This window comes from Phocoena sinus, chromosome 4 (assembly GCF_008692025.1).
Source record: "Phocoena sinus isolate mPhoSin1 chromosome 4, mPhoSin1.pri, whole genome shotgun sequence".
Lineage (NCBI taxonomy): Eukaryota > Metazoa > Chordata > Mammalia > Artiodactyla > Phocoenidae > Phocoena > Phocoena sinus.
The window spans coordinates 119937116-119949476 of record NC_045766.1 but is presented as its reverse complement, the minus strand read 5'-3'; the positions used below and the strand labels follow the sequence as shown (position 1 = coordinate 119949476).

The window sequence follows — 12361 nt, the reverse complement described above, 5'->3', positions numbered from 1 at the left end:
TTTTTAAAAAAGATTTTATTATTCTTGCTAAGTTCAGCTGGTTCTGGACAAGCCAGTCCCAGGAGAGCATATAAGGTAGACCAAGCCCTTACAGAACCAAACCTTACAGAACAGGATATGCTGGCAATGATACTAGTTTGAGCCACAGCAACTGCCTCTCTCTGTCCCATTGTACATATCATAAAACCCAAATCTAAGAAGATTATTACATACAAACTTGAAAGATGCGCATGAATTCAAAGGATCTACATAAATGAGGCAGATGACATGTAAAAGAGGGATCAAACAAGAGGGTCTGATGGAAATCACTGTTGTAGATGTAGAGACATTTAATTTTTCCCTCCTCTAATCTGATTTCTGTGTTATTGGGAGGAAGTAATACCATTATCGTCTGCCTTTAATAATAGAAAAATTATCTACTTATCTCAGTTTTATATATTCTTCTAATTAGATTATTTTTATTCTTTTGATCTTAAGTATAACATGGTAATAAAAAATAAGATAGAACTGGGATACTCAAAGTGGTTGATGAAGTTTTACATTAGTTTAGAATGTCTTTCTAATAAGCAAGATAAATAAAGTAGATTAAGAATTTCATAAAGTTAGTTAACCCACTTGAAGCATCTACTCTTAACTGGAAGATCTGTGCTCTATTTTTTTCTAATAAATTTGCATTAAGTTCAGTTCCAACTTGACTCCTGAACAGTCTAGGCCAATTATCTAGAAGGTAGAGATTTTATCCCCTTCCTGACAGTCAAATGCCTCAATACAATAATCAGGATGGTGAAGCTTCTTCTCTACTGAAAAAGAAAAGTAGGAAAAAAGAAGAAAAAACAAGAAATGGCAGGATTAGTAATTTACTAGCCCTTCTCATAAGAGAGTGACAGATATAAGATTTGTTCTATTATGAAGATTCATCTTTTTTTCTACAGTAGAGCATTGATACCTTATTTCATGAAGCCTATTTATAAAAGATGCTTTCAAAATTGTTTTCTTGCCTAAATAATTTTGGGAAATGCTGAATACTATTATGCCTTCTTGGAGAATCACAAAGAACGTAAGAATATTTAAGGTTTTGAGAAATTCTTCAGTAAAGAGACCTGTTAACCTATATTTTTCCCTTCCACAAACTCTAAAATGTATCTGTCAAAACCAGTATTCCAAGAAATATAATTGGAAATTTATGGGCATATAGTATTATGTCTGAAATAAACAATATGTTACTCATGATTTTTCAATACTTTCCTTTTCAGCGGACTGTGGAGGACCTTTTAAACTGTGGGAGCCAAATACAACATTCATGTCTATGAACTTTCCAAACAACTACCCTAATCAGGCTTTCTGTGAGTCATTTCTTTTCCAGCCATGAGAAACAAATGTATATATCAAAGTTACATTCTCCCCTTGACACAGCAAAGTAATTATAAATTTGCTGTATCTGAATACAACTACCACATCTGTGAGATTGTTTAATAGAATGATAACAAGAATAACAATAATTAATTACTAACTTTTTAACATTTATTTTATGCCAGTCACTGCACTAATGCTTTATATACCTTATTTTAGACAGTTCTCACAATAATTCTTTAAAACAGATGATATTATTATATTTCTCAAATTTAAAAGTTGAATAAAACCAGTAAGTGAAAGAGGAAGCCTTACCCCAGACACCACTCCCCTTGATTATGCATATAATGTTTATGGTGTGTATAACAAAGTTGCAATTCCATAGAATAAGGTCAGTGGAAAGTATAAAAAGCAAAGAGCCAGTTGTGACATACACACCCTTTATAAATATAGACTAAGGTCAATAAAGCAGACAGTTATAGTAATGTGATTAGATTCCCAATATAAAAGATGAACTAATAAAGAGGATCATTAAATATTCTAAGTCTAGAGAGAAGAATAGACTAGTATGCTAAAACCATAAAAAGCTTGTCTCTAGGTCATTAGTCCTAAATAGAGAAGCTCATAAGGCTGCTTAGAGATTGTCTGTGTTAAATATGCAGATTCCCAGGCCCATCCTACAAAGATTCCACTCCAGTAGTTCTGAGAAACAGACATGTTCTTCCCCTGCTTTTCACAGCCATCCATAACACCACCAACCTAAATGGAAAATTCTACCAGTGAAAAAAATGTCCCAATGATAGTGAAAAATGTGTCATTAGAAAATGTCATTTCTTCCTTCAAATGATCCAGAGATAAGTATTATTTTGATAGGACAATAGAGTTACTATTATAGGGAGATATCTGATTCCAAAAAATAAACAGCCATTAATCTAATTTGACTTGTATGGGGAACCAGAGATGATCATCTCTTCTTCGCATTGGAAATATCTTTTAAATGTGTCGTTTGTACAAGTAATGATTTAAAAATATCTGAAAATAAGCAGAACATTGAAAGAACAATTTGGAGAAATTTATTAAATTTATTGATTTATTCAACAAATATTTATTGAATGCTTCATCTGTTAGAAACTGAAGTAAGTAAAGAAGAAACAAACATAATTCAGTCTACATAAGGATTCAGATAAATTGTCAGGCATTACAAAATGTCTAAGGTACTGTTTGTAATAAGTGCAAAGGCAGAAGACTGTGGAGGGACATGAGAGGAGAGGTACCTAACATACAAAAAGTTCAAAGGTAGAAGACCTTGATTTTTTTTTCTTGAATTTTCAAGCAAAGTTAAGTAATAATAACAAATGTAATTGAAGTGTGAAGGTATTTCACACCACATTAAGCAGTTTGGATTTTATTCTGAGAGCACTAAGGAAACTTTAAATGGTTTAGAGGAAAATAGTGATGAAATCATGTTTGCATCTTCGATGGATCCGTCTGGCTGTAGAATCAGAGACAGGTGGTAAGGGAGCCATCAGCATCAACAATTAGGAGATGAAAAATAAAGGTGACTTGAACTCAGATAGTGGCAGTGGAGACTTGAGAAGGAAATAGGATTCCAGGGATATAGGGGGTAGTATTGGCAGCCTTGGTGATTGATTGGATGCAGTAGGAGAGAGGACATCAAGGGAGATGCAGAGGTTTCTGGTATAGACAACTATGAGTAGATGATTAGTGGTGCTATTCACCAAGATAGGAAGAATGAAAAAAGGAATGAGTTGGGGAAATAGATAATTGAGTGTTCCCTGTATTACACGTTGAATTTGAGATATGTACATCTGTACACAGTAAGTAATTGAATAAATGGATCTGCTTCTCAAAAAAAAAAAGTGTAGAAAATAAAGACTTAGATGTCATTACTATGTTGATGAAATGATTTCCTTAAGAGTGAATGAGAACACTCAAGCAGAATGAGGAAAGAACCTAGAACAAAATCTAAAGACTAAATCTTTTAAGAAATCAATAAAGAACAAGGAGTGTTTGTTGTTACTAAGGCTAGTAATTTTGTTTTGTTCCAAAAGGAACTACCATCATATGACACATATAAATAATGGCAACAATTACTTAAAGAAATACTAAAGTTTAGTTGCCCTAAAAATTGCATTTTAATCACTTCGTTTTCCTCTGCATTTAGTCATGGAAATAAAATAAATGGAAATAGAATATTCACATCTTTGACATTCATAAATTTTAGATTGTAGGAGTAAAAGGCTATTGGCAAGCTTTGATTAAAGTATTCCATTTTATATGAAACAAAGCAAATTCAATTACAGTAAATTATTTTGTATTTAGTTGAAATTTTACTACAAATATTCTGGAATAGACAAAATGTTTCTTCACACACACAAACAGCTTGTAATATTGGTTTATATGAAATGAAATAAATCTTTAAAAGTAATTTGAAATTCTCAAGAGATTGAAGTTTTGAAGAGAAATCAAAAGAACTATGTTTAAACTATGTTGTTATTTATTACTTTTAAGGTGTTTGGAATTTAAATGCACAAAAGGGAAAAAATATTCAGCTTCACTTTCAAGCATTTGACTTAGAAAATATTGCAGATGTTGTTGAAATCAGAGATGGTGAAGGAGATGATTCCTTGCTCTTAGGTAAGTCTCCAGTTTAAATATTGTGAAGGTTGTATGGTTCAAGACACTGGACTGATGGAGAGAGCATTTCTCAATAAATGTAGTCACTCTTTTACAGCTAGCAAAGTGAAATTACAGAGTAGAGTAACATGTCAAACTGTATGTCACACTTCCAATATGGGGAGTGTTTACAATGATGACAGAATGGTATTTTTCTGAAGCATTCTTGGCAAACGAGGATTCGTAGTTTTGATTCAGCTGATATTAATTTACTACAATAAGCATTACACTTTAGAGACTAAAAGCTAAGAACATCCATTATGCAGTTTTCTATGCATTATGTGTATTTCCAAAGATAGCTATTATATTATGTTTTATTTCATTTCAAACTAGAGGAACAATTGTGTTATGCAAAATTTTTAAATGCTTTTTACTTTCTGTTTCACTATTACTTTGTCTATGTCTCTAGTACTAGCTGCTTCTATATAAGTATCTGAGAATGAGTCAAAAGTTGAGCAAGTTGATTTTTCCCTAACATCTGTTGATCATTAATTTTTTTAAATAGACATGGGGGAAAGTGTTCTATTCTACAGGAAATTATTATACCTAGATCATAAAATACATGTTAATATAATAAAAATCTATCAAGTATAATGACTAATATCTTGCTCAATTACTACCAATTTTTAAGAAAGAAGTGTCTCTTGATAAGTCATGCACTGAACTATGAAAATACATGAAATGTCAACTGGAATGCAGAAACAGCACACTTTACAAGTAAAAGTATTTTATCTAACTGTACTTTAGACCTGTATTAATTATTTCCTATAAAATCCAGCCAGATAGCTATACAATCACATGAACACTGCAACCAGTGGATGAAGACTCCAGAGGGCATGCTCTATAGCAATGAAGGAGCAGAGTGGTGGAGAGGGTTCCCCAGCCATACTAATCAGTCACCATTATGTAGGCTTTTCAGAAAAATCCCACATAGTTCTAAAGTACAAGTTTCCTGGGAGAGGATTTTGAGAGCCACACACAGAACAAATAACAATGAAAGTCTCGGTGAGGTGAGGAGCCTTGTGCTAGCAAGAACTGAGGAACTTCAAATTTGATTTTCAATACAGTTATAAACACATTTTGAGTAGTTTTTCCATTTTCAGTTTACTCTGTCTTTCTAATAAAAACTTCAGTGTTCTCATGATCTAAGAAAAATCAATTTTTATCATTTCACTTCTTAGTATTTCCATCAATCACAGAAAAGTAAATATGAATTCTAAAATGATCTCAGAATCATCCTTTTCAAATATGTAGGTGAGAAGTTCTCTTGATACAGAATCACTTTCAAGGATTCCAATATATAAAATATTTAATAAGATGAATGTATTTTTAAATTAACTGAAGCCTTTAGTTTTTAATAAAGAATATTTTATTGTTTATGAAACCCTCAAAGCCCAGGGATTAGAGGGAAAAAAATTGAAAACCATCATTTAGGTTTATATTATCAGTCTCTAATTAATTCATCTTTCAGATTAGGTTAGTGATTCAGTTTATAAAAAATACAAAATTAATTTAGACAAAAAATTATTAAGGGAGACTATAAGCTCTGTTATTTTATAAGGGTCTTTAAAAACAGGCAAACAATTATTTTTCTGTGATAACATGAGCTTTAAATAGTAGTGATGCAAAGCCAGACAATATTATGAGTAATTCATCATTAAATTATAGAGCTGCAGAAACCTTAAGTAATACTTGAAAAGATCAATAGAGAAGTTGGCTTTCCTAGAAGCAGTGCCTAAAATGTAAGAGAATGTATGCATTTACTTACATGTGGTGCTTCCTGAGCAAGCCAGGCTGTATGTTTCATACCTCTGGGAGACAGAACTGAGAAAAAGGGTATATTCCTTCTAGAATCAAAGGATCATCTCACTATTTTTTTTTTTTTTTTTTTTTTTGAGCAGCTGTGTACACAGGGCCTGGTCCAGTAAAGGATGTGTTCTCAACCACCAACAGAATGACTGTGCTTTTTATCACTGATGATGTGATGGCAAAAGGGGGATTTAAAGCAAATTTCACTACTGGCTATCACTTGGGGATTCCAGGTAAGTGCACTCGGGATTACATGCTGCCTTGTAACTTTTGGAGCAAAACAGTAGAAACATACAGGAGGGGAGATTTGTTCAAGGTGGCGGAGTAGAAGGACGTGTGCTCACTCCCTCTTGCAAGAGCACCTTCACAGCTAACTGCTGAACAGTCACTAACAGGAAGACACTGGAACTCACTAAAAAAGATACCCCATATCTAAAGACAAAGGAGAAGCCACAATGAGACAGTAGGAGGGGCTCAATCACAAAATCAAATCCCATAACTGCTGGGTGGGTGACTCACAAACCGGAGAACAATTATACCACAGGAGTCCACCCACTGGAGTGATGGCTCTGAGCCCTTGTCAGGCTTCCCAATCTGGGGGTCTGGCAATGGGAGGAGGAAATCCCAGAGAATCAAACTTGAAGGCTAGCAGAATTTGATTGCAGGACTTCAACAGGACTGAGGTAAACAGAGACTCCACTCTTGGAGGACACACACAAAGTAGTGTATGCAGCAGGACCCAAGGGGAAGGAGCAATGACCCCATAAGAGAATGAACCAGACCTACCTACGAGTGTTGGAAGGTCTCCTGAAGAGATAGTGGGTGGCTGTGGCTCACCATGGGGACAAGGACCCTAGCAGCAGTAGTTCTGGGAAGTACTCTTTGGCATGAGCCCTCCCGGAGTCAACCATTAGCCCCACTAAAGGGCCTGTAGCCTCCAGTGTTGGGTCACCTCAGGCCAAACAACCAACAAGGAGGAAACTCAGCCCCACCCATCAAAAGACAAGTAGATTAAAGTTTTACTGAGCTCTGCTCACCAGAGCAACAGCCAGCTCTACACACCACCAGTCCCTCCCATCAGGAAGACTGAACAAGCCCCTTAGATAGCATCATCCACCAGCGGGCAGACAAAAGAAGCAAGAAGAACTATAATCCTGCAGCCTGTGGAACAAAAACCACATTCACAGAAAGATAGACAAAATTAAAAGGTACAGGACTATTTACCAGAAGAAGGAACGAGATAAAACAGAGAAAAACAATTAAATGAAGTGGAGATAGGCAACCTTCCAGAAAAAGAATTCAGAATAATCATAGTAAAGATGATCCAGGACCTCGGAAAAAGAATGGAGGCAAAAATCAAGAAGATGAAAGAAATGTTTAATAAAGACATAGATGAATTAAAGAATAAACAAACAGAGATGAGCAATACAATAGCTGAAATGAAAAATACACAAGAAGGAATCAATAGCAGAATAACTGAGGCAGAAGAACGGATAAGTGACCTGGAAGACAGAATGGTGGAATTCACTGCCATGAAACAAAATAAAGAAAAAAGAATGAAAAGAAATGAAGACAGCCTTAAAGACCTCTGGGACAACATAAAATGCAACAACATTCACATTATAGGGGTCCCAGAAGGAGAAGAGAGAGAGAAAGGACCTGAGAAAATATTTGAAGAGATTATAGTTGAAAACATCCCTAAATTGTGAAAGGAAATAGCCACCCAATTCCAGGAAGCATAGAGAGTCCCGGCAGGATAAACCCAAGGAGAAACACACCGAGACACATAGTAATCAAATTGGCAATTTTTTTTTTTTACATCTTTATTGGAGTATAATTGCTTTACAATTGTGTGTTAGTTTCTGCTTTATAACAAAGTGAATCAGCTATACATATAGATATATCCCCATATCTCTTCCTTCTTGCATCTCCCCCCCAACCACGCTCCCTATCCCACCCTTCTAGGTGGTCACAAAGCACAGAGCTGATCTCCCTGTGCTATGCAGTTGCTTCCCACTAGCTATCTATTTTACGTTTGGTAGTGTATATATGTCCATGCCACGCTCTTGCTTTGTCACAGCTTACCATTCCCCCTCCCCATATCCTCAAGTCCATTCTCTAGTAGGTCTGTGTCTTTATTCCTGTCTTACTCCTATGTTCTTCATGACATTTTTTTTCTTAAGTTCCATATATATGTGCTAGCATACGGTATTTGTCTTTCTCTTTCTGACTTACTTCACTCTGTACGACAGACTCTAGGTCCATCCACCTCACTATAACTAGCTCAGTTTCATTTCTTTTTATGGCTAAGTAATATTCCATTGTATATATGTGCCACATCTTCTTTATCCATTAATCTGATAATGGACACTTAGGTTTTTTCCATCTCCTGGCTATTGTAAATAGAGCTGCAATGAATATTTTGGTACATGGCTCTTTTTGAATTATGTTTTTCTCAGGGTATATGCCCAGTAGTGGGATTGCTGGGTCATATGGTAGTTCTATTTGTAGTTTTTTAAGCAATCTCCATACTGTCCTCCATAGTGGCTGTATCAATTCAGGGCAAATATTAAAGACAAAGAAAAATTATTGAAAGCAGCAAGGAAAAAACCACAAGTAACATACAAGGAAACTCCCATAAGGTTAACAGCTGATTTCTCAGCAGAAAAACTACAAGTGGCACTATATATTTAAAGTGATGAAAGGGAAGAACCTACAACCAAGATTACTCTACCCAACAAGAATCTCATTCAGATTCGATGGAGATAAAGCTTTACAGACAAGCAAAAGCTAAGAGAATTCAGTACCACCAAACCAGCTCTGCAACAAATGCTGAAGGAACTTCTCTAAGTGCGAAAAACAAGAGAAGAAAAGGACCTACAAAAACAAACCCAAAACAATGAAGAAAATGGGAATAGGAACATACATATCGATAATTACCTTAAATGTGAATGGATTAAATGCTCCAACCAAAAGACACAGGCTCACTGAATGGATACAAAAACAAGACTGTATATAGGCTGTCTAAAAGAGACCCACTTCAGACCTAGGGACACATACAGACTGAAAGTGGGGGGATGGAAAATGATATTCCATGCAAATGGAAATCAAAAGGAAGCTGGAGTAGCAATATTCATATCAGATAAAATAGACTTTAAAATAAAGAATGTTACAAGAGACAAGGAAAGACACTGCATAATGAACAAGGGATCAATCCAAGAAGAAGATATAACATTATAAATATTTATGCACTTAACATAGGAGCACCTCAATACATAAGGTAAATGCTAACAGCTATAAAAGAGGAAATCAACAGTAACACAATAATAGTGGGGAATTTTAACACCTCACTTACACCAATGGACAGATCATCCAGACAGAAAATTAATAAGGAAACACAAGCTTTAAATGATACAACAGACCAGATAGATTTAACTGATATTTATAGGACATTACCTCCAAAAACAACAGAATAAACTTTCTTCTCAAGTGCACATAGAACATTCTACAGGGTAGATCACATCTTGGGTCACATCAAACCTTAGTAAATTTAAGAAAATTGAAATCATATCAAGCATCTTTTTGGACCCCAATGTTATGAAATTATAAATCAGTTACAGGGAGAAAAACATAAAAAACACAAACACATGGAGGCTAAACAATATGTTACTAAATAACCAAGAGATCACTGAAGAAATCAAAGAGGAAATAAAAAAATACCTCGAGACAAATGACAAGGAAAATATGATGATCCAAAACCTATGGGTTGCAGCAAAAGCAGTTTTAAGAGGGATGTTTACAGCAATACAGTCTTACCTCAAAAGACAAAAAAAAAAAAAAATCACAAATAAACAATCTAACCTTACACCTAAAGGAACTAGAGAAAGAAGAACAAACAAAACCCAAAGTTAGTAGGAGGAAAGAAATTATAAAGATCAGAGCAGAAATAAATGAAAGAGAAACATAGGAAACAGTAGCAAAGATCAATAAAGCTAAAAGCAGGTTCTTTGAGAAGATAAACAAAATGGATAAACCTTTAGCCAGACACATCAAGAAAAAGACGGAGATGACCCAAATCAATAAAATTAGAAATGAAAAAGGAGAAGTTAAAATGGATACCACAGAAATAAAAAGAATCATAAGAGACGACTACAAGCAACTCTATCCCAATAAAATGGACAACCTGGAAGAAATGGACAAATTCTTATAAAGGTATAACCTTCCAAGACTGAACCAAGACAAAATAGAATTTCTGAACAGACCAATAAGGAGTAATGAAATTGACACTGTAATTAAAAGTCTTCCAACAAACAAAAGTACAGGACCAAATGGCTTCACAGGTGAATTCTATCAAACATTTAGAGAAGAGCTAACATGCATCCTTCTCAAACTCTCCCAAAAAATTACAGAAGAATGAACACTCCCAAACTCATTCTATGCGGCCACCATCACCCTGATACCAAAACCAAAGATACTACAAAAAGAAAAGTACAGACCAATATCACTGATGAATATAGATGCAAAAATCCTCAACAAAATGTTAGCAAACAGAATCCAACAACACATTAAAAAGATCATACACCATGATCAAGTGGGATTTATCCCAGAGATGCAAGGATTCTTCAATATATGCAAATCAATCAATGTGATACACCATATTAACAAACTGAAGGATAAAAACCACATGATCATATCAATAGACGCAGAAAAAGCTTTTGACAAAATTCAACACCCATTTATGATTAAAAACTCTCCAGAAAGTGGGCATAGAGGGAACCTACCTCAACATAATAAAGGCCAAATACAACAAACCCACAGCAAACATCATTCTCAATGGTGAAAAACTGAAAGCATTTCCTCTAAGATCAGGAACATGACAACGATGCCCTCTCTTGCCACTGTTATTCAACATAGTTTTGGAAGTCCTGGCCATGGCAATCAGAGAAGAAAAAGAAATTAAAAGAATACAAATTGGAAAAGAAGAAGTAAAGCTGTCATTGTTTGCAGATGACATGATACTATACAGAAAAAATCCTAATGATGCCACCAGAAAACTACTAGAGTTAATCAATGAATTTGGTAAAGTTGCAGGATACAAAATTAATGCACAGAAATCTCTTGCATTCCTATACACTAACAATGAAAGATCGGAGAGAGAAATTAAGGAAACAATCCCATTCACCATTGCAACAAAAAGAATAAAATACTTAAGAATAAACCTACCTAAAGAGGTAAAAGGCCTGTACTCAGAAAACTATAAGACACTGATAAAAGAAATCAAAGATGATACAAACAGGGGCTTCCCTGGTGGCGCAGTGGTTGAGAGTCCATCTGCCGATGCAGGGGACATGGGTTCGTGCCCCAGTCCGGGAGGATCCCACATGCCGCGGAGCAGCTGGGCCCATGAGCCATGGCCACTGAGCCTGCATGTCCAGAGCCTGTGCTCTGCAACGGGAGAGGCCGCAACAGTGAGACGCCCACGTACTGCAAAAAAAAAAAAAAACCAACAACAACAAAAATGATACAAACAGATGTAGAGATATACCATGTTCTTGGATTGGAAGAATAAATATTGTGAAAATGACTATACTAACCAAAGCGATCTACAGGTTCAAGACAATCCCTACTAAATTACCAATGGCATTTTTCTCACAACTAGAACAAAATATCTTAAAATTTGTGTGGAGACACAAAAGACCCCAAATAACAAAAGCAATCTTGAGGGAAAAAAATAGAGCTGGAGGAATCAGACTTCCTGACTTCAGACTATACTGCAAAGCTACAGTAATCAAGACAATATGGTACTGGCACAAAAACAGAAATATAGATCAATGGAACAGGATAAAAAGCCCAGAGATAAACCCACGCACCTATGGTTAACTAATCTATAATAAAGGAGGCAAGGATATACAATGGAGAAAAGACAGTCTCTTCAATAAGTGGTGCTGGGCTACCAAATGTAAAACCGATAGCTAGTGGGAAGCAGCTGCATAGCACATGGAGGTCAGCTCAGTGTTTGTGACCACCTAGAGGGGTGGGATAGGGAGGGTGGGAGGGAGGGAAACGCAAGAGGGAAGAGATATGAGGATATATCTATATGTATAGCTGATTTACTTTGTTATAAAGCAGAAACCAACCACCATTGTAAAGCAATTATACTCCAATAAAGATGTTAAAAAAGTATAAAATAAAAATTAAAAAATAAGTGGTGCAGGGAAAACTGGATGGCTACATGTAAAAGAATGAAATTACAACACTCCCAAACACCATACACAAAAATAAACTCAAAATGGATTAAAGACCTAAATGTAATGCCAGAAACTATAAACCTCTTAGAGGAAAACATAGGCAGAACACTCTATGATATAAATCACAGCAAGATCCTTTTTGATACACCTCCTAGAGTAACGGAAATAAAAACAAAAATAAACAAATGGACCTAATGAAACGTCAAAGCTTTTGCACAGCAAAGGAAACCATAAACAAGACAAAAAGACAACACTCA

General features: G+C 35.3%; 1 protein-coding gene across 2 annotated transcripts in view; it reads left to right on the top strand.

The window, feature by feature from the left end:
* TMPRSS15 (transmembrane serine protease 15) overlaps positions 1-12361 on the top strand; it is a 130238-nt gene that overhangs the window by 68610 nt on the left and 49267 nt on the right. For both annotated transcript variants that reach the window (XM_032630599.1, XM_032630600.1), the window contains 3 exons: positions 1254-1343; positions 3883-4008; positions 5949-6089. In XM_032630599.1, coding sequence (XP_032486490.1) covers positions 1254-1343; positions 3883-4008; positions 5949-6089 — 357 coding nt within the window. The remainder of the gene's footprint in view (positions 1-1253; positions 1344-3882; positions 4009-5948; positions 6090-12361) is intronic.